Source organism: Pongo abelii, chromosome X (assembly GCF_028885655.2).
Source record: "Pongo abelii isolate AG06213 chromosome X, NHGRI_mPonAbe1-v2.0_pri, whole genome shotgun sequence".
NCBI classification, from domain to species: domain Eukaryota; kingdom Metazoa; phylum Chordata; class Mammalia; order Primates; family Hominidae; genus Pongo; species Pongo abelii.
In genome coordinates, this window is record NC_072008.2 from 7287168 (window position 1) to 7310876 (window position 23709).

At 42.1% G+C, this 23709-nt stretch overlaps 1 protein-coding gene across 4 annotated transcripts in view; it reads left to right on the top strand.

Moving 5' to 3' along the window:
- STS (steroid sulfatase) overlaps positions 1 to 23709 on the top strand; it is a 349033-nt gene that overhangs the window by 159361 nt on the left and 165963 nt on the right. For all 4 annotated transcript variants that reach the window (XM_054544304.2, XM_054544305.2, XM_054544306.2 and 1 more), the window contains exon 9: positions 17988 to 18147. In XM_054544304.2, the coding sequence (XP_054400279.1) occupies positions 17988 to 18147 (160 nt within the window). The remainder of the gene's footprint in view (positions 1 to 17987; positions 18148 to 23709) is intronic.

Sequence of the window (23709 nt, forward strand, 5' to 3'; positions counted from 1 at the left end):
CTTGATTAATGAACTGGTGTGTTTAATCTGAACAGGATTAACCCCAGCAGGCTATCACTCTTTCAGCCCTTCTCTGTGTGCCATGTTACTTTAAAAGTAGTAAAAAGTAGAAACATGTATTCCTAATATATGATGACTTGGTGTTACCGGGCTGAACTGGGGTCCACTCACCCAGCGCAGTAAGGCCAAACATCCACACCGAGGTTTTGCAGTGGGAGAAAGGAGAGTGTTTATTTGCAGGGTTCCAAGCAAGTAGAATGAGGCCTCTCTCACTTAAGATTCCACTTCCCCAATGGTTTGCAAGCAAAGGTTTTTAAAGCCTGGGAGGCAGAGGCTACAGGCAAAGTCATAAGTCTATACATGGAGGTTATACATTGGTTTGACCTAAAAAGGCAGGACATCCCAAAGAAGGGTGCCCATAGGTTATAGGTGGCTTCAAAGATTCCCTGATTTGCGATTGGTTTAGGAAGTGAAGCTTTGTGTGAAAATTTGGGGTCAGCAAAAACAAACATGATATCTGGTCTGTGGGCGTGGCTTCCTCCAGGCCCCTTGGGAAGAAATTTGGAACAAAGAATGTCAGTCAGAGTTCAGTCCTCAGTTCCTCTTTACCTGGAGCCTAGGTAGATGGCATTTTCCATTTGGAAGGGGTCCACTTTCTGAAAAACAACTATGGGACATATGTTAAAGTGTTATCTGTAGTTGTTACAGGGAACCAAACATTTTATGGCTCTAACTTCCTTGTCTATTATTTTACTCTATGATTACCTTCCTGCTTATCAGTTGCTCATTTACTTTTCAAAGCTAGCTAGGTGCCTGGAATTTTCTTTGAAGGAACTCAAGATTTTTCCCTATTTCCCTGCCTGGGGGAGTCCAGAAGGCCCCTAAGAGGGGTCCCTGCTCCATCTCATTGGTGTTTCAGTCTTATTTTCACAAGGCTATAACCTGTGTGGAGAGAGTTGTTTTTATTTCATTTTGTAGATGCCAGCATCCCTAAAAACTGGAGTTCCAGGCTGCATTCCATGCTCTAGTTCATCCATTAATTCATTCTCTCTCTTAGTGCCTGTTCAGTTCCAAAATAGCTTAGCAGCTGCCGAGGAGGAGATGTGTACATCAATCACAATTCTAGAAGTGGTTGGAGAGTAATAGTTACTTAAGAAAGTTACATATGGAAGGCTGTAGAGCCCCAGGGCAGGGAGAGGGGACCCCTGACTGACAATCCCGGGGAAGCTTCATGGGACAGAGAAGGAGCTGCATCACGTTTTGTACAGATAGTTCACCAGGGTTCAGAGACACAAGAGGTATAGATCAGAAAGGGAGCCTCAAGGGTCTTGAATAATGGTTGGGAACCCCAGTTTTATCATACAACCCTGCAAGCGTGTCAGGAGCTACTCCAAGAATTTCTTTTTTTTTTTAAAGAAATGTATTCGATGTATTAGAAATGTTTTGCTTGCATGCTAGAGATAACATGAATGTGTAACATGATTAATGTCTCAGCCACCGCTCTATTGCAAAGTATTATCCTTTTGTCAACTTATTTGAAATCAAGTTCACAGTGAAACATTGTTAAAATACAATGCCCTAAAAGGAAGATGGAGTTTCCTTCTAGTTATGGGAAGTAGGCTTCTGAGTGTCAAGATATCTTGTTCTCTAGAGCTGCAAACTCGAACACATACCTGTGGTTTATGCAGACACAGAGAAATCATAGGATTTAACACCCTGTTTAAAATAGCATCCTTTTCTAAACAATCGTGACTTCTACTGTCCATCAAAACCCTTCAAAGGACTTTGCTATTTGAACTTTTTTTTTCCTTTTGAGAGAATCTCGCTCTGCCACCCAGGCTACAGTGCTACGGAGCCATCTCGGTATTTGATCTTAATGATTCTACTGTATTCCCAAGTCAAATCTGTTTCCCTAGTGAAATCTATGGGCTTCATCAATGACAGAGTGGATAAAGAAAATGTGGTATATATACACCATGGAATACTATGAAGCCATACAAAAGAATGAGATCATGTCTTTTGTAACTCGGATGGAGCTGGAGGCTATTATCCTTCGCAAACTAATAATGCAGGAACAGAAAATCAAATACCACATGTTCTCACTTATAAGTGAGAGCTAAATGATGAGAACTTATGAACACATAAAAGAAAACAACAGAGACTGGGGTCTGTTTGAGAGGGGAGGGTGGGAGGAGGGAAAGGAGCAGAAAAGATCACTATGGGGTACTAGGCTTAATACCTGTGTGATTAAATAATTTGTACACCAAACCCCCATGACATGAGTTTACATATGTAACAAACCAACCTTCACGTGAATCCCCAAACCTAAAATAAGTTAAACATAAATAAATAAATAAAATAAAATATACCAGACTTCCTGTTAAAAAAAATCTATGGGCTAATTTGGTAGAATGGCTAGGATTAAATCATCCTTCCATTAAATTCAACAGGTTATTCCTTTTAATAAGAGGTACATTACATGTCTGCTGCAGTCTACGTTTAAAAAACAATTATCTACTATTCCAGGGGTGAGGGAGTAATAATAGGACTGTTTCATTTCTTTAAGGAAATGACTTTGCAGTATGATTATTCTCTTTAGGTTTGGATATGGATAAATTTTGTCTTTGTCAAAATGTTCTGGCATAAAGGGAAATTGGGAAATAAGAGTAGGGTCAAATGTATACTTTGGGTATAATTCTGGTCAAAGTTCAGAAATCTTGGCAGTAAGTCCTTTACAGAGTAGTTCCTAGAATATTTCCCTCTGAGACCCTTCTAAAATAAATTTTCTTCTATTGTCCACATGCTTTGAATGATTGTGTCAACCTAATAAAACCAATTTTCTAAGGAATAATTTATCTTCCCATTTAATAATTAAGAAATCATTGTCTCCGTTAGGGCTTCCCATTAATTTGACTGTGTTCCATACCATGTGATTATGATTTTCATAGACAGCAAGATAAATAAGTAAACCACTGAACATCCCATAGCCTGTGACCCTTTGTAGCTGTTAAATGTAAAATTTTCCATCAGGGCTGTTGACATTTGAAAATGTTCACATTGCTTCTTTGGGACCTTAGGAGTAGAAACCATTGCTTGAAACTAACAGAGGATTTAAGATTTCTGTGCAATCCTTAACTCTTTCTAGGAAATTTAGTTTATGGCTCTCAATTTATGTTCCTGCACCCTGGACAGTTATTGGATCTATTTGGATCAGCCTGGTGGGTGAGTCTTGAGAAGACGCTTCATTCTGCACTTGTATCTCTGTCAAGGCATTAGAACAGAAAGGAGTTCAAGCCGAGAGTCCTGCAAATTGCAGTTCTCTTATTGAAGGAGCAAGTGGCCCCAGCCCTAGCTTCACTTGTCTAAATCAGGGTTCTAAGCCTTTGAGCCTCTCTTTGCATCAGGAGTTGCAAACAAATTCATGGAAGTTTCTTCTCAACCTTCACTGCAGCTGCTTCTCACCTGATCCACCTCTCAATGTTGGAGACCTCCAGGGCTCTGTCCTGGGCCCCCTTCCCTTTATCTTCACGTTTGCCCTATCTGATGTCATCCAAATCCAGGATGTCATATGACATCCAACTACAGGGCATCCCACATACAGAGCCGGGACCCTGCTGTGGAGGTCCACATTGCTATGTCCAGCTGCCCACTTGCCACACAACCTGGAAGCTCAGTAGGCATGTCATCTCGGAAAGATGCAAGCTAGACATCAAATGCAAGCTAGCCCAAGCCTACACATGCCCAAATCTGCATGATCTTATTGAATGCTTTACCCCATGACTGAACCTCAGTGCTACAATATTTGCTGGTTGATGGGCTTGTTTTATTTTGCCTCTCTTTAACCCCTATGTATCCCATATTTTGGAATCACATCCTATTCACTTTATTTTCTAAGTTTATCTGACACTGGTCATCTTTTGTCAGCTGTATCAATTTTCCATCTTGTCCAGGCCACTGTGGTCTGCCCTTTGGACTTCTCTAGTGTGCTTCTTGGTGGTCTCCGTAATTCTTTGTTCTCACACTCCATTCTCCACCCAGACACTGGAGTGAGCTTTCATAAACATAATGTCAATGTACTCTATTGAATTTCTGAGGACTGACATAACTGTTAGCACCACAAACTGGGTGACTTAACAACAGCAGAAAGTTGTTTTCTCTCAGTTCTGGGGGCCAGGAGTCTGAAAGCAAGCTGCTGGAAGTGGTGGGCTCCCTACGAAACCTCTAGGGGAGAATCCTTTGTTCTGACATTAATTCTTCACCTTTCTTGACTTGTAGATGTATCACTCCAATCTCTGCCTCCACCTTCACATGGCTTTTTTCCTTTCTTCAAACACTCTAATATCAACCAGGCATGGTGGCTCACACCTGTAATCCCAGCACTTTGGGAGGCTGAGATGGGAGAATCACTTGAGCTCAGGAGTCGGAGACCAGCCTGGGCAACATAGTGAGACCTTGTCTCTACAAAAAACATGTAAAAATTAGCTGGCTGTTGTGTTGCACACCTGTAGTCCAAACTACTGAGGAGGCTAGGGTGGGAAGATCACTTGAGCCCAGGAGTTTGAATCTGCAGTGAGCTATTATTGCACCACTGCACTCCAGGCTGGTCAACAGAGTGAGACCCCTGTCTCTACAAAAAAACAATTTAAAAAACAAAATTAACCAGGGGTGGTGGTACACATCTGGAGTCCTAGCTACTCAGGAGGCTGAGGTAAGAGGATCGCTTGAGCCCAGGAAGTCGAGGCTACAGTGAGCTATGATTGCACCACTATACTCCAGCCTGGGCAACAGAGCAAGACCCTGTCTCAAACAAACAAACAAACAAACAGAACAAAAAACCACTCCAATATCTTCTCATCCACTGAAAATACAATGTGAAGTCTGCACCCCAGCTGTACAGTTTTCTTCTCCTCTCTTCCTGGCTTTTCCTGGGTCCCCCAACCCCTTCGTCTTGTTCCCACCTTAGAGTCTTTGTGTTGGAAACTCATCCTTTCATCTCATCTTTGGATGGATTTTATCTTTCACTCATATGTTGCCTTTGTAAGGTCTCCCTGGACCACCAAATCAAAAGTCCTTGTCTCCTCCCACCACTTTATTCTAATTGCTTGCATCTCTGATATCTTACCTGTTTATTATTTTATTTGCTCATAGTCCTTCTCCCATGGAAGCTGGAATCTAGGCTGCCTCATTCACCACTGTGTCCTGGTGCCTTGAGTAACCATGGAGTAGGCATTCAATAAGAACTTACTGACTGAGTAGGGATATGGTTTGGCTGTGTCCCCATCAAAATCTCATCTTGAATTGTAGCTCCCATAATCCCCACATGTCATGGGAGGCACCCGATCAGAGGTAATTGAATCATGGGGACGGGTCTTTCCTGTGCTGTTCTCGTGATAGTGAATAAGTCTCATGAGATCTGATGGTTTTATAAAGGGCAGTTCCCCTTCACACGCTCTCTTGCCTGATGCCATGTAAGACGTGCCTTTGCTTCTCCCTCACCTCCCGCCATGATTGTGAGGTGCCCTAGCCATGTGGAGCTGTGAGTCCATTAAAACTTGTTCTTTATAAATTACCTAGTCTCAGATATTTCTTCATAGAAGTATGAAAATGGACTAATACAAATAGTGAACACTTCTCAGATTTCTCTTCCTTCTGTCTCCTTCTCTCCCTATTTCTTCCCTTTCTCCTAAAATATCCCTTAGATGGGACCAGAATAACTTCCTTAAGATTTTCTTTTAGTTGAGTTTAGACTTGTTTGCCTTTTCCTCATAATACAAGATTTCCTTACTCTCAGAACAGAACAGTTAAACTCATATGTCTGGCTTCATTTCCATCCCTCTCCCAAGTCAAGGTCACCCTGAAGGAAGCTCTTCCTCCCTTCCTTTTTCTCTGCCTACAAGCAAGTAATAAATGTCAATGGAATGGATAAATTAACTCTATAGATGGCTTCTGCAGAAGTGTGGGGGTGGGGGATCATATTTTCCAGAGTGTTCAAGAATATAGACTTTTTTTTTCATGTGTGGAGAAATGCTTTTAAAATTCCCTGATGGCTGCATGGAAGGCACTGCTCTTCAGACATTTTTTCCTTACCTTAAGGCCAAATTCCAAACACATGGCTTGAGTCCATGTCACTTATGAGTTGCTTCTTACAGTCACTGATTTTGACATCTCTTTCCATCATTCAATAACACAGCTTTCTGAGAGCAATTGATACTTTTATTGTGAGAGAAAAATAGTAGCAACTGACTCTGGTAGATTATTACAAGGTAGTTATGTTCAAATGATGTTGGCAAACATTGTCATTGACTTCCCAACAGTAGGCAAAGCTGCGCCTTCATGCTAGTGTCAGTATTTAGTCCTCCAGCAGGTATCCACAGCCTTTTCACCTTTGAAAGAAGATCACATCAGTCTCATTTATGTGTTCATGCATTTGGTTGAATTTTACTGACATGCATTTATATATTGATTCTATAGAACGTGCCGGCACAGGGCTAGCTGATAGGGTATAAAGGCAAAGAATAAAGGGTCTCCAACTGCTACTAATTTACATTCTACTAGAAGCTAGTAGCTTAAATTCTACTAAAAGACAGAATGCCTCTAAATTCTACTAGGTTTTAGGATAGAGATATAAGAGACCACTTCAGTGTAATGTACTGGTAAGGGAACTGTTAAAGAATGGTAAAGGCAGTTAGCCCAACTTGGGAATTCAGAGAACCTTCCAGGAGGAGCTGACATTTTGCAGGCTGACGTTTTGCATTGTTGGCTAGGAGAGGACAGGTGGGAAGTACACAGTAGGCAGGTGTGAAATACTTATGGGGAGCGAAAAAGCAGCTCAGTATTTCTAGGGATGAAAATGTAGCTGGGCGCAGTGGCTCATACCTGTAATTTCATCACTTTGGGAGGCCAAGGCAGAAGGATTGCTTGAGCCCAGGAGTTCGAGACCAGTCTGGGCAGCATAGTTAGACACCATCTCTAAAAAACAGATTTAAAAATTAGTCAGATGTGATGGCATGTGCTTGTAGTCCAGCTACTCCAGAGGCTTGAGATGGGAGGATCAGTGGAGCCTGGGAGGTGGAGGCTGCAGTGAGACTTGATTGCACCACTGCACTCCAGCCTGGGTAACAAAGTGAGATCCTGTCTCAAAAAAAAAGTGTGAGCAAGGACTGACAGTGTCAGGTGATGGAGACTTGGTATCATGTCCGGGCATTGAGCTCTGCCTTGTGGGTTATCTGAGCTGGGAGTAGGGACCAGACAGATGGGTTAACGTTAGTGAACAACCTGAAAATGGAAGGGCCATTTGGAATGATTGGGACTGTCCACTTCAGCAGAAAATGCAACTGCTGGATCACCACCGTCTCAGGCATTGCCATAGGCAGAGTGATTTGATTGCATTGGCTTCAGTTGACAAAATGTATGACCTTAATACTACACAGTTAAATGTGGCAGAGCTTGCACCTGTTGTTGAAAAAGTCACATGGACAGGCAGGAGATTGTGATCCCATAATGGGAGGCTTGAATTTCTCACTTTTGAGATGGGCAAGATTGAAGTTGTGTGGTCGAGCGTGCTCTGCAGGAGAGAAAGGTTGGGATTCTGGGACAGCAAAGAGGTGGGAAAGTGAAAAGGATGTGGCCACGGTGGGTAAACTGGGCTCTGTGAGGGCAGGGAGTGGGCATAGCTCATACTTATGGGCTCATTTTCTTTGATGACATGCAGGGAGAGTTTCTCTTTTGATAGTCAAAGGTCAAGCTGTTTAGTATATGACTCTGGTGGAGAAAATTTTAGGAATGCAATGTGTTAGGGAAATGAAACATTTAGCAAAATAGAGACCAGAAGAGGTTAGAAATAGGAATTTATAATCACATTCACCTCTAGGCTTCTGTTTTTTTCCCACAGCAATACTCTTCATTGATTAATTCATTATTTCATTTATTTCACAAAATATATTGAGTACCATCTATTTGGAAGGGATTTCACTATTACTTTAGTTGATTTAACAGTGCATTAGATAGTTTGTTCTCAAATACTGTTGCTCCTGTTGGAATGAGACATGCATAGAATTGGTTGTCATATGTCCCATAAACTTGAACTTGAAAAATACTGTGGAAATTGAAAGTAGAAAAATAATATGTGATCGTAGAAGGCTTAATGAAATCGGAGAGGCTTGTTATCTAGGCTTTTAAGAAGCTTTGTAAATGATTTGGGTGTGGGGGCTGTATTAGTCAGGGTTCTCTGGAGGAACAGGACTAATAGGATAGATGTCTATATGAAAGGGAGTTTATTAGGAGAATTGACTCACACAATCACAAGGTGAAGTCCCACAATGGGCTGTCTGCAAGCTGAGGAGCCAGGAAGCCAGTCCAAGTTCCAAAACCTCAAAAGTAGGGAAGCTGATGATAGTGCAGCCTTCAGTCTGTGGTCGAAGGTCCGAGAGCCCCTGGCAAATCACTGGTGTAAGCCCAGGAATCCAAAAGCTGAAGAACTTGGAGTCTGATATTCAAGGACAGGAAGCATCCAGCATGGGAGAAAGATGTAGGCTGGAAGACTCAGCCAGTCTAGTCCTTCCACATTCTTCTGCCTGCTTTATCCTAGCCGCATGGGCAGCTGATGAGATGGTGCCCACCCAGATTGAGGGTGGGTGTGCCTCTCCCAGCCCACTGACTCAAATGTTAATCTCTTTTGGCAACGCCTTCACAGACACAGCCAGGAACAATACTTTACATCCTTCAATCCAATCAAGTTGACACTCAATATTAACCATCCCAGGGTCAAATCCTAGCAGAGCAACCATCAAGAGGGAGCAGCAGAACTTTCCAGAGAGCAGAGGATGAGCTGTTGACCAGGACATTTTCGTGGGACTCAGCTCAACCAAGGTGTGATGTTGGAAAGGTGGACCCCAGTCAGGACATGGTTAGCTTCGCATTCCAGAGTAAGATATATTTTTTAGTTTTTCATTCTTGCAGACAATATTAAGTAGGAGTTCAATTAAGTGACAAGAAAAATGTTAGTAGACATTGCTGTGACACTTCCCCCGATGCTGAAGGATTTAATATTATGGAGTAAGGTCCAAGTTGGTGTGCTCACCCCACCCCAAAAAATCAGAATTTAGTAAATTAGAACAGGACTGGCCTAGCTATAGCGTGTGGGCCTAATGCAAACCAGCCCTTGATTTTTCTAAATAAAGTTTTATTGAAACCCAGCTGTGCTCATTTGTGGATGTCTCATTCCTGGCTGCTGCTTAATTACAACAGCAGAGTTGAGTAGTTGAGAAAGCCACCCAAAGAGCCTGAAATATTTACTATCTGGCTCTTTAGAGAAAAAGTTTGCCAGCCCTTGACTTAGATTCCTTAGCAGTTGGACGTATTGCTTGAGGAGTCATTCTTAATCATTTGACCTGTGTCAATTAATTTTAAGGATATTCTTCAATTCTTGACATGTTATTTAGGAACTGATATCACCAGGTTCCTTATTTTTGCCTTCATAATAGATGGGTAATACGTTGGTGGAACCTGAAAAATATTGTTATATTTCCCATCTGCAGTTCATGGGTTTTAGTCTTTGGCATGAATAAATCAAGGAGAGTGTAAAATGTAGCATCTTGGGTGAGAAAACATTTCGTGTGAATTATCATCACACACTTCAGCGGGGTTTGCCTCAATTCAGAGAATTAGTGTTATCTCAGATGGGAAGATTTGAGGAGAAAAATGAAAAACAGAATATTTCATAAAATTCTGCCTAGATCAAGCATAAGAATGACTAGCATATGCTCTTGCCATTAAAAGTGATTTGACCTGCTGTGTGGTAGCATTCAGAAGGACAAAAATAGAAGCCTAGTTTGCAAACAGCTGTTTCTAACAAGAGTCTTTGAGTAAATTGTAGAAGAATCCTCGCTACGCTTGCCTAGAGAGATTGAGTAACTCAGCCATCATCCTTCTGTGATGAGAACATCATCACAACATGCCATCAAGATGTTAAAAGTGTAAATTGGACAATTACTCTACAAAATTTTAAACTTAGACCATGGCTTTTTCTCTGCTCATAAATTTTCAGAAAAAATAATTCATACTCCTTCACCTGTTTTTTTTTTCTTTCCCCCGTATCCCATTCTCCAACTTTCCTAAGTTTATTTCTCCTTCAAAACCCAAGTCAAAATCTATTGGCACAGGGCAGGTTCGCCCAGGTAAAAGACATTTCCTTTGATTTTTGTTGGTGTTTAATCAGAGTTATCTGTGGGCATATCTTTTTGTTTGTTTGTTTGTTTTTTTGAGGCAGGGTTTCACTTTGTCACCCAGGCTAGAGGGCAGTGGCATGATCACAGCTCACTATGGCCTCAAACTCCCAGGCTTACTCAATCCTCCTGCCTCAGCCTCCCATGTAGCTGGGACTAAAGGCATGCACCACCATGCCTGGCTAACTTTTTTATTTCTTATTTTTTGTAGAGACTAGGTCTCACTGTGTTGCCCAGGCTGGTCTCAAACCCCGACCTCAAGTGATCCTCCTACCTCAGTCTCCCAAAGTGTTGGGATTACAGGTGTGAGCCACTGTGCCTGGCCTGTGGATATATATGAGCTGTCTTTTGAGACCTTTAATTTCTGTAGGGCAAGGTCCCTGTTCACTGTGTTCTCTCTGGGATTCTGTCGGCATACAATCAGAGTTCTCAGTGGGTATTATCTATCTTTTGAGGCTGTGAGTTTCTGTAGGGCGTAATCTCCATTGTATATCTTTGTGTCCCATTTGGGGATGTGAAAATCAGTAAAGTCTAGCATTTGGCAGGACAGGTTCTAGAACTATACCTAATACCATCAATTACTGGCTGTGTAACCTTTGCCAAAGTTTTCTTGGCTGTGAAATGGGTTACTTGCCTTGCAGAGTGATGGTGAGAATCAAGAGTTAATAAAGTCATGAGTTTGAATGGTTTGGGGAGCATGTGAAACTCCATCATTAGTCCTGATCATAGCAAGTCATTGCTTATTAAATGTCTGCTGAATGAATGAAGCATCCCGTGTCCACCCTCTGAGTTCCTCTAAACTCTGCTCGATGATAATGTGAGTGGTGCCCGGGAGAGCAGATTTCGGTGCTTTTTCAGCCTGACAGACACATTTGGCGCATCTCGCTTTCCACACAATATCACAGGAGGAAGGAGACTCAAAGCTACACCATCTGACAAGCAAGGGCACTTGCTCATCAACACATGCCTGCAAATGTGTGATCATGCTTCCTCCAACATGTTTTTCCATAGGCAGTGTGTGCTCGGATGTGTTTATCATCCGTTAAAAAAATTTTAAAACATTTTTTTGCCATGACTGTTGTAGAAACTCTCTCTTTATAGCTTTAGAAAATTGCACAAGATTATGTTTATGGGTACATTTCTTTAGGACCTGAATATAGACTCAGAACTATTAATACAAGATGGGAATCTCATGATGTTCCACATAGTGGGTTCAGAGCTTCCAACAGAGCGTTTCTCGGGTGTGACAATTTGTTAACACTAGCTGCAGATGAAACCATGCCTGGTGCTACCATTCAGGTGGTCAGTAGGTGGCTAGATCTAGGGGCTACAGGCACAGCTGCCCCCATAGTCCTGTGCCTGCAATAGAGGTGCTCTGTGCATCTTACCTGAGCAGGGGTAAGCTACTTCTTTGCACCCAAGCAGAATTATTGCCACCAGGTGGCCATTTGTGGCTTGGAGCTCCTTGGGGAATCTGGAATCTCTGGCAGGCTGTGATATTTCCAGGGCCTCTGCCGGAGATTTGTTTTATTTTGCTTTGTTTTCAAAGTGGTTATACATCAAGCCATGTTCTCATAAGATGTCTCTTCCATCACCTGGAGTTCTGGGATATTAGCAAATTCCTCAGAGGGGAATAGATCACTGGCACTTGGGTTGTAAAATACACAGACGTTGGATGTGCCTGTGGATTTTTGTGAAACTATGTGCTTTGTTTTCTGTTTTTTAAGACATGACGTCTCTCTCTGTCACCCAGGCTGGAGTGCAGGGGCACAATCATAGCTCACTGCAGCCTCAAACTCCCAGGTTCAAGCAGTCCTCCCCCGTCAGCCTCCTGAGTAGCTGGGACTACAGGTGTGTGCCACCACACCTGGCTATTTTTTTTAATTATTATTAATTTTTTTTGTAGAGATGGCATCTCACCATGGTGCCAAGACCGGTCTTGAACTCCTGGTCTCAAGCAACCCACCTGCCTAGGCCTCTCCAAGTGCTGGCATTACAGACATGAGCCTCTGCACCCAGCCACTGTCTGCTGTTTAAGGGCCATGTTTTTCAGCCACTCTCTCACGTGCCTCTACAGCCAGGTGCGTCCCTTGGCTTCCCCTGGTGAGCCCCTAGTAAACCATCCTCAGACGTTGCCTTTCACCTTAAAGATGATGTACAGATCAACTCCTGGGAGGGTACGAAATTCGCTCAGTGCCTCAGTCCTTAATTCTACTGTTCACATGTATCTTTCTGAGTTTCTACGTAGGTGTAGAAACTAAATGTGGTTTACAAATATGGTGTGATCCTCTTCTCGCAGGACGCAGACAACTTGGCACCAGTGCTCTTGCTGCAAAGATAAAGTGATATGAGAGAACTGTTTAAATTCACAGGCTTTGGAGTCAGTCAGACAAACCTGGATTTCTATCTGTAACTCTACCGCTTACTAAGTAAGTGACAGCACATAACTGAAGTTCTTTCAGCCTCAGATTGTGCAACTATTTTATATATATATTTTATATTTTATATATATAATATATATTTATATATATTTTATATTTTATATATAATTATATATATTTTATTTTATATATATTTTTATATTTTTTATTATTTATTTTATATATATAAAATATAAAAATGTTATGAATGAGTTTAGATTGATGGAGAATTACAAAGGTAGTACAGAGGTATATTTTTCACCCAGCTATCTGCAATCTTACCATCCTACACAACTGTGGTGTATTTGTCAAAATTAACCTTCACGTGTTACCAGCCTTCCCATTAATGCCCTTTCTCTGTTTCAGAATCAATACACAATGCCACGTTGCATCTAGAGGATTAACTTTTAGAGGGTGCTTTTTCTTGATTTAATAGTTTGGTTTTTGTTCCCGTTTATTTATGCTGTTTTATTTAAAACAAGGGGGCAATATGTGTATATCTAGACCATTAATGAAACCAGCCCTTTTTTGTTCTATAGCAATCACTTATTTTGTTGTTAAATTTAAAGTGAAGATGGCGTGAGTTTGATTGAGTAGCAGGATAAGCAGGTGAAAATTGTATGAGTTTGATGGAACAGAAGGAAAATTAGACTGTAATTCACACGTTGAGATTCCTCCCAAAGATCTGCTTTCAACTGCTTGAATGAAGTACGGCAAAGTAGTTAAACTTCCCATTAGTTGGCTGTGATCTCTGTGAAGCAGGAATCACAGTATCTGTCAGAGAATTACCTTCAAGTGATGTTGAAAGGATAAAATAAGGGGAAGAGTTTTAACTTTCTTAGGACGCCATCACAGAAACTACAAAGTATAACGTGAACTTCCATAGGAATCTCCCCTAAGTGACTGTGCATATAGAATGTCTGAATGTCTGCAAAGGTCAGAGCCCGCTGAGGAGACTACAGTCTTCAGCTGTAAGAAATGAGCTTTTAACTATTCACAATAGCAAAGACATGGAGTCAACCAAAATACCCATCAACAGTGGACTGGATAAAGAAAATGTGGTACATACACACCATGGAATACTATGCAGCCATAAAAAAGAATGAGATCCTGTCCTTTGCAACATAGATGGAGCTGGAGGCCACTATCCTAAAAGAATTAATGCATGAACCTAAAACCAAATTCTGCATGTTCTCACTTATAAGTGGGAGCTAAACATTGAGTACACATGGACACAATGAAGGGAACAACAGACTCTGGGGCCTACTTGAGAGTGGAAGGTGGGAGGAGGGAGAGGATTAAAAAACTAAATATCAGGTACTATACTGATTACCTGTGTGATGAGATAATCTGCACGCCAAACTCCCAAGCCATGCAGATTACCTATATAACAAACCTGCACGTGTACCCCTGAACCTAAAATAAATAAAAATAAATACATAAACAAATACATACATAGATAAATAATGTAACATCTGAAAAACACACTAGAACAGAGTGCAATAAAAGGAGGCATTCCTGTAAAGGTTAGAGGAAAAAAAGAGAGAGAGAGATGAGCTTTTAACAATGGAGATTTGCTTCAGGACCCCTGAAACCTCTGTTTCTAGTAATTTACTTCCTAAATATAAGTGGCATTTATTTCCAGTTGACTCACACATGATATTCCTGCAAGGAATGAGCATTTTTTCATTGGCTTCATTCTCACTTAACTGTCTATTTAATGCTTCACACAAATTGTTTAAAACAGCCTCTTTTTTGAGTAGCTGATCTTCAACTCCACTCCCTTTGTCCCCAGCCTAAATTCCTGATGGCTACTTCAGTGCCACTTAGCCCTACGCTGTCTTTGTCATAAAGGGTGAGGAAGCAGTGTTTATTCCCCCAGCGATGGGTCACCTGCCCAGCTGGAGTGACCTCAGCCCTGGCCTGTCTGAGCCCTATACTGGAGCACTTGGTCTCCATCCCTCAACGGGAGGTGTTGCTCATATAGGGGCCACAGGAAAACTGCCCCTTTGCCCTCTGAAGGTTTGCTAAAAATCAGCTGACAAAGGCAACTGAGAAAAGGCACACAAATTTATTAACATGCATGGAGCCTTACAAAATAGATCTCAAAGAAATGGCTGGATGGTTGATGCTTTTACACCATCTTGAGGTTACAGAAAGAATGGGGCCTTGCCTCCTGGCAACACAGGTTAGGAGAGGGGAGAAGAGGACGCCTGGCTAGCAGAGGTGGTCTTGTTATGCAGATAAGACCTCCTGTGTAGCAGTCCACAGAGAGAAGAGATGGTGAATGTTTCTTGCAAACCTTTAAAGGTGTGTGTCTCTCAGTTCATCTTTCCTAGATCAGACAAGGGAGGCCTTCAGAGAAAGCCTGGCTGCCTCAATGCAGATTCTCTCTCTCGCTCTCTTTTTTTTTTTTTTTTTTTTTCTGAGACAGATTCTCACTCTGTTACACAGGCTGGAGTGCACTGGTGAGATCTTGGCTCACTGCAACCTCCACCTCCCGGGTTCAAGCAATTCTCGTGCCTCATCCTCCCAAGTAGCTGGGATTACAGGCGTGCGCCACCACGCCTGGCTAATTTTTGTATTTTTAGTAGAGACATGGTTTCACCATGTTGGCCAGGCTGGTCTTCAACTGCTGACCTCAGATGATCCACCTGTCTCGGCTTCCTAAAGTGCTGGGATTACAGGTGTGAGCCACTACGCCCAGCCAGATTTTCTCTATAGATTCAAATCTCCCGTACAAAAGACAGTTTTGCAGGGCTGCTTCTGTTTGCAGACCCTCTGAACATCCATCTCAAAATATGTCAAAGAAGAGTATTTTGGGGTGAAATATTTTGGTTCCTTCAGTGACCATCTTCTGAGATTATCTGCTGACATTCTGATCCACTCTGAACTCACCCTTCCTGCCTCTGCCGGTACCCTTTCAATGCTGTATTTAATTATATTCTAATTGCTTCATAGGCACCAAGCCTGTTTCCTCAACTCTCCTGGTTAAGAGCCATCCTGGTAATAAAATAATACCAACGAAGATAATAGCCATTTTTTGTGCCTCTCTTGCAGGCACTGAGCTTGGCAGTTGGGATAATCATTCCATGTAATACTCACGTGGAAACATTGTGGGAATATGAGATACAGAAAGCTGAAGCTATTTTCTCAAGTGCAAAGGACTGGCGTATCTGTTTCCTATGTCCGTTGTAATCATTGACCACAAATTTAGTGACTCAAAACAACATGATTTTTTTTAAATTTTTAGATTCAGCGGGTACGTGTGCAGGTGTGTTACATGGGTATATTGCGTTATGCTGAGGTTTGGGGTTCTAGTGATCCTGTCATCCAAGTAGTGAACATAGTACCTGATAGTTTTTCACTCCTTGACCTCCTCCCTCTTTCCCCCCAGTAGTTCCCAGTGTCTACTGTTGCCATCTTTATGTTTATGAGTACCGAATGTTTAGCTCCCACTTATAAGGAAGAACATGCAGTGTTTGATTTTCTGTTCCTGCATTAATTCACTTAGGATAATGGCCTCTAGCTATACCATGTTGCTACAAAGGACAGTATTTTGTTCTTTTTTATGGCTGTGTAGTATTCCATGATGTATATGTGCCACATTTTCTTTATCCAATCCCTGTCGATGGGCACCTGGATTAATTTCATGTCTGCTATTGTGAATAATGCAGCAATGAACATACAGGTACAGGTATCTTTTTGGTAGAATGATTTATTTTCCTTTGGGAATAACCATGAATTAAATGGGTCCTCAAGGTGTTGGCAGGGCTATGTTTCTTGCTGAAGGCTCTAGGGGAGAATCTTATTCCTTGCCTTATCCAACTTCTGGAGCCTGCCTGCATTCCTGGGCTTGGGGTGCCCTTCTCTGCCTTTAAAGTCAGCAGCATAGCATCTTCCAGCCTCTCTCTGTGATTACACCCCTCCACTTCTCTGACTCCCTCTTTCCCTTGAAAGGACCCTGTCTACAAAAAGAGTCAGACTCTATAAAATGTTTGAAGAGATTCATTCTGAGCCAAGTTGACACAGCCCCGGGAGATCCTAAGAATATGTACCCAAGTTGCTCTGGCTACAGCTTGATTTATACATTTTAGGGAGACATAAGGCATCAGTCAATACATGTAAGATGTACATTGTTGAGTCTGGAAAGGTAGCATGAGTCAAAGTCGGGGGGTGGGGGGTGAGGAGGCTTCAGGTCATAGGTGGACTCAAAGAATTTCTGATTGGCAGTTGGTTGAAAGAGTTGATTTAAAGACCTGCAGTCGATAGAAGGGAGTGTCTGGGTTAAAATAAGGGTGTTGTGGAGGCCAAGGTTCTTATGATGCAGATGAAGCCTCCACGTAGCAGGCTTCAGAGAGAATAGATTGTACGTGTTTCTTATCAGACTTTAAAAGATGCCAGACTCTTGGTCAGTTCTCTCCCGGATCAGGGAAAAGACCCCAAAAGAGAAGGAGATTGTCTACAGAATGTAGATTTTCTGCACAAGAGACAGCTTTGTGGGGCTATTTTGAAATATGTCAAAGAAATATATTTTGGGGTAAACTACTGCAGTTTCTATCAGGGCCTGCTATCTGTCGTGTTGGTATCTTATTGCTACAAACAGTCTGTTTTGTCCGTCTTAAGGTCTGTGTTTTAATGTTAATGCTGGTCAGTTGTACCTGAATTCCAAAGGAAAGAGGGTAAAATGAGGCGTGTCCAATCCCCTATTTCCATCATGGACTGAACTAGTGTTTCAGGTTAAACCTTTGGAATGCCCTTTGCTGAGAGGAGGGGTCTGTTCTGTTAGTCGAGAGGCTTAGAATTTTATTTTTGGTTTACAACCCTATGATTACATTGGATCCACTCAGACAATGCAAGGTAATCTCCTCATCTCAAAATCCTTAGTCACATGTTTAAAGTCCCTTTTGCCATATAAGGCAAAATACCCATTTCCCCAGGCTCCAGGCTCCAGGAATTTGGATGCGGACACTTGGGGGCACCATTATTTTGCCTACAACAGCTGGTGTAAAGTAGAAATGGAACTTGAATTCCCTGACTCCAGAGTCATTGATTTGAATCTTTGGTGACTCAAATCTTTGTTGTGTTGAGTCCCTCTGATTACAAAGTTTTTGTTCAAGATGCCATACAGTGCTGACCATGTCACGCATGGTGGTGACTGTATCATATATATTCCTTTTTTCAATACAACATATACTATATTGCTTATGGAATACTCATGGATGGAATCTATGTAATTAGAGCAGTTGGTTCTTCTACATTGAGCACGAAAGAGTCCATTGAAGTGAGCATTGAAAGCATTGAAATCTCCCTGTTGCCTCTTACCTCTTTTTTGATCTTTTAGGAGGAAAAGCAAACAACTGGGAAGGAGGTATCCGGGTTCCAGGCATCCTTCGTTGGCCCAGGGTGATACAGGCTGGCCAGAAGATTGATGAGCCCACTAGCAACATGGACATATTTCCTACAGTAGCCAAGCTGGCTGGAGCACCCTTGCCTGAGGACAGGTACTCTGATGCCAGGATGGTTGGTATTGTCGAGCTCTGATTTCACAGCCCAATATGCTCTGGTTTGCCTGCATGATAGTGTGGGGACCAAGGCCTTTGGCCCCCTGGAGTTTTCCTGAAAATCACAGGTTTGAGGCAGGTCGATTAATAGGATAAAAAGCATATACATTTACTTAATGTGTACACAGCAGGCTTCCAAAGGAAGACCCAAAGATACAGGGGAAATTGTTCATTATTTTGCTGTGGTTCAGCAAAGTATGGGCAGTGTGTAGAAGTAGGATTGGAGGGAAAGGTCTGACCTCATGCTAACGGACTGAGTGGGGAAACCCAGCCAGGCCTGTCTATCTAGATGCTTCTTGGCCTCTCTGAGCAGTGTTCCTTCCTTCTGGGCATGGGGCAGGGCCCTCTCTGGAATGGGGGTCTTGTGATCTACAGTCAAACAAAGTAGGTCAGAGGATTTATTTATGGGCAGTTTTTACACAGAAAGGCAGGGGGAAAGTTGGAGTCATATTTTTAGGTTTGATGCTGGCTTTGGGGATCAGGGGTTTTGGTTCTTATGACCTGCACTGGGGAAGAGGGATTCTAGTTTCTCTGGCACTTTGGGGTAGAGTGGGACTGAGAGACAGGAGGGCAGGAGAAAGTCAGAGGAAAACTTCTGCACTGAGGCCGCTGCTGAGGCCCTCGGTTTTGAGTGTCACGATGCCTCCAGCGGGACTTGTTATCTCTGTCTAGTCTGGGGCCTTACTGGTGGGTTTGCCAATGTAAAAACCCCTCTGCCAATCTCTTTATCCAGAGAGAAATAAACTCAGAGGCACTGAAGGTTTTTAGTGACCAGGAATGTGGATGGGTGGTGTTTAATTCAGCCTTGGTCTTTCGGCATTGTGCTGACGCTGTTGTTCTCGTCTGTTCACCCCACCATTGCTTGCCATTGTGCAGCTGGGCCACAACCTCTTTGACCTCCGACTTTGGGATCCCACACCTTTTCCTTTGTCCGCACTCAGCAGCCCTTTGCTGTAACAGTGAGAAATGCAGCCGTTTCCCCAGCTAAGGCCCCATTTCCCAGCATGTCTTCACTGAGAAGTTCTAAATGAAATGTCTTTCTCTTAAATTTAAATACGACTTCATATGACATTGCCAGTGGTTTCTTCCTAAGTGTTATTACCAATCTGAAGAGTTTTAAGTGAAGCATACTGATTAATTGTTTTCATTAGTTTGGTGACAGACCAGGCGAATGTCACGCAGGCGGCTGCAAATCTTGTTTAAATTCAGCTGTAATGAGAAGGAAAAGGAAAGGGGAAAGGAAAGACAAAAACAGCCGCGCTGCCAAAGCAAGTCCAGAGATGGGTTTCCTCCCCTCCCGCTGTATTCGACCTTGTTTCCTTACTGGTTTCAACTCTGCTTTAGGTATACACCCTTCCTCAACACACACACAGACACACACACCAATGAGAAATGCAGCGTTGACAGTTCAACTATTCTCAAACTTTGAGGTCTCAAAACCCCTTTTCATTCTTCCATGATTGAGGACCCCAGTGATCTTTTCCTTATGTGGATTGTATCGAGCGATGCTTATTATATTAGTAATAAAAAATGAAATTTTTTAAGGCATCAAAGTACCCCAAGCTCACATTCCATTGGCTAATACATTGATGATGTCATCATTTACCCTGTGGCCACTAGGAATGTCCACTGTACACTCCTAAAAGGGTGATAGTGAGAAAGACAAAGAGTGCCTTCCTATTGTTATAAAAATAACATTGGCCTCGCAGACCTCCTGAAAGGGTCCCAGAGAGTCTCTGGATCACACTTTGAGACTAGTGGGTGCTATGGCTAAGAGTGGAGATTCTAGACCTGCACTGGTTGAATTCATATTCTTCTTTTTTTTTTTTTTTTTTTTGAGATGCGAGTTTCACTCTGTCACCCAGGCTGGAGAGCAGTGGCGCAATCTCAGCTCACTGCAACCTGCTACTCCCAAGCTCAAGCAGTCCTCCCACCCCAGCCTCCCAACTAGTTGGGACCACAAGCATGCGCCATCATGCCCAGTAAATTTTTTGTATTTTTGGTAGCGACAGGGTTTCACCATGTTGCCAAAGCTGGTCTTGAAGTCTTGAGCTCAAGAAATCCTCCTGCCTCGGCCTCCCAAAGTGCTGGGATTACAGGCTTGAGCCACTGAGCCCAGCCGAGTTCATATTCTTGTCATCACTGCAGGGTAAGAGCTGAACTTTCCTGGGCCTTCACTCCTTCTCTGAAAAATGAGTTCAATAATAGCACTGACTTTCCAGGATCGATAGGAGGATTAAAAACCTCCTTGCCTTTAATGTTCAGTACAAAGAAGGCATGAATGTTTGCCATTTCTTGTTTTGCCTGTCATTTTGAGGTAGTAGTCAGGTGTACATTATTAGTACAGTTCTTTCCTCTTCCACATTTAATATTCATCCAAGGTCATAAAATCATAGAGTCTGAGGCCAAAAGGGGAATTGTAAGATCTCCTACTCCAGTCAGACTATTCTTTTTTAACACTCTAGTGATGGAAAACATGGCAGCAGTATCTCACAGAAAGTTTTTGCTACATAAAGCCAAAAATCCCATTCTCTATTTCACCTCCTCATTGGCTGTAGTTCTTACCTTTGGAATAAAGCTTAATACTTCCTCAAGTAGCTAGAACAGAGTGTTCAGGCGATCTCATTTATTACGTTTGTCTCTCATGACCCATAATGTTAAAACCATCACTGCTCTTCACTTTCATAATATCTTGGAATGGTTTTCTACCCAGTGGGGGAAAAGCAAAGTAAGGAAAAAGTTCAGAGGCAAAGAGGAAGATTCATAAAGGGAAATCTTACTGCTTCTACCTTCTAGCCACTCTAGTCTGAGGCTGATGGAGGCCAATCTGTGTTTCTTATATGTGCTCAATGAAGAAAACAGCCTCCCTCTTAGAAGACCCAAGTATTTTGTGTGTGGGTTTGTGTCATCAGTAGAACCAACTCTCAATATTGAAGATTCCCCTCTGTTTCTGATTCCTTTCATGGACTTCAGAGGTGCTTGTTGACCTCATTTTTTTTTTTGAGCAGAATCTTGCTCATTTGCCCAGGCTAGAGTGCAGTGGTGCAATCTCAGCTCACTGCAACCTCTGCCTCCACCTCCCAGGCTCAAGAGATTCTCCTGCCTTAGCCTCCCGAGTAGCTGAGACTACAGGCATGCACCACCATGCTTGGCTAATTTTTTGCATTGTTAATAGAGATGGGGTTTCACTGTGTTGGCCAGGCTAGTCTCAAACTCCTGACCTTAGGTGATGCGCCTGCCTCAGGCTCTCAAAGTGCTGGGACTACAGGTGCGCACCATCACGCCCAGCTAATTTTTGTATTTTTAGTAGAGATGGGGTTTCACTGTGTTGGCCAGGCTGGTCTTGAACTCCTGACCTCAGGTGATCCACCCACCTCGACCTCCCAGAGTGTTGGGATTACAGGCATGAGCCATGACGCCCGGCCAGTTGACCTGGTTTTAAACCACAGATGTTGCTTCTGTGTTGAGGTCCTAGCTCCTGGTACTAGTCCAGCTGTAAAATGCCTTCGTCATCCTAGAGACAGCACAGGTTAGAAAACAGAAATGTGCTTCCAAGTGCTTTATGGGAATAGAATTATCACACAGTACCTTATTTAAAGCATATTGCCAACCAGGTCCAGTAATATTCTTATGTATTTGTCCAGAAGACTTTGAATATCTAAAGTAGTGTTTTCCCCCAGAGGTCATTTATCAATGCCTGGAGACATTTTTTATTGTCTTGGCTCAGGGTGCTACTAAACATCCTGCAACACACAGCACAGAGCCCTACTGTGATGAATTATCTTACCCATTATGTCAGCAGTGCTGACGTCGAGAAATCCTACCTTGAAATTTATTATTGCTCTTTTATGGAAAATGTTGTTATAATGGAAAATCCCATCAAAACTTTTCCATAAAAGCATCTAGACAATACCCTCACATCTATATCCATCTATAAATGTGATACACAGATGTCTGCCCTTTAGAAAATAGTCTTAACTCCTTCCTGCTCAGAGTGGTGCAAATAAGCTTTCTCAGCTTCCTGCTAGAGAGATATTAAATTTGCATTTCTCAGGAGAAGAAACTCATTCAGAGGGTTGGACCCAAACTGTTTGATGATCACTTAACAAAGTGCCTTTGCTTCTTTCTGCGTTTTGTTTGAAGAAGATAACTTCTGTTCAGCAGACCTCCATTCTTCAAGCACTGTCCTGTAATTCTCAGGAAGCATTTTGGATCTAGTGAGAGTCCTTCACGGCCAATCAAAGCATGGTGGGAGGTCAGAAGCCCGTGGATCCAAGGTTTCTACTTAAGCCAAAAGAAAGGTAGTCCAGAGGAACACACGAAAGATTTTTGTTGTTGTTGTTGTTGTTCTGTTTTTGTTTTGCAGCATCTTAACACTGCAGTGAGAATAGTTCTCTAATTCAACCCTATGATGTGCTTACATGAGATTTCTCTCTGGCAGTGAATTTTTCCTTCATATGCACGTTAGTGATTCATTTTCATTCAGTGGCATGACTTATCAGAAGAAATTTCAGTGTCCGTCACCCTGGGCATATTCAGAAAAATTATTTCCCTCCAGGTCTCCAAATAAGCTGATTTTGGAAATAAATGGAGGACAACCTTTTGTGTTACAAAAGGCAGCAACAAGGGCTTACAAAAAAGAAGAATCGAATACCTAAATGTATTAATTCATTAACATGAAAATTCTTTCTGTGGGTCTCATCTTTGCAAGCAGATACAATATTGCCATAGTATGAGTATGACCATGCCGCTTCCTAACAAGGTATTAACATCAGTAATAGAGAATGGCAACAAGCCATAGTTGGTTACACCTTTTGGAAAACATCAACATTTTAACCATAGACCCTTCAGCTGGGATGCAAGGAAACAGAGTGCTGGCAACCTCAAGAATCAAATTGTAGAGGTGAAATATTTAGAGCTTCTGGTCTGTAATTAAAACAAAATTTGACTTCAGTTTTTAAAGTTACAAAAACAAATTAATGCTTTAATGCTTAACACACTTTTGTCTAATGGAGACAAGGAATGGATTTACCTGACTTCTCCCAGTAACTTTTGCTGACTTATAGTTGAGCCACTAGAGAAGACCTTTTCAATAGAGTAATAGAGATGAAAAAGTCAGTGAGCTGTATCTGCTTTACATCAGTTTTGCAGAATTAAAGGTGACTGTCTTCATGGTAACAATCCCAAGTTTGTGTGTGTAACCACTTATACTGATCTTGCTTTCTGTTCACCTATGGCAGAGGGTTTAATGTTTACAAATGGAAACATATTTTTCTGAATTGTGATAATAACTTTCTGAATACTTAAGATTCCCTTTAATTTATTACAGATATATGTACTTTCTCCTAAAGATGTTTCCTTAACTATGACTGTCTACATTGAAATCATTGTCATTTGTATATCAGATAAGCTGCTCACCAACATTGTGCCCCAAATAAGCTTCTCTATCAGTCTCCAAGACCTTACCTTCTGTATCACCCCAAACCTTTTCTTTCTCTTATG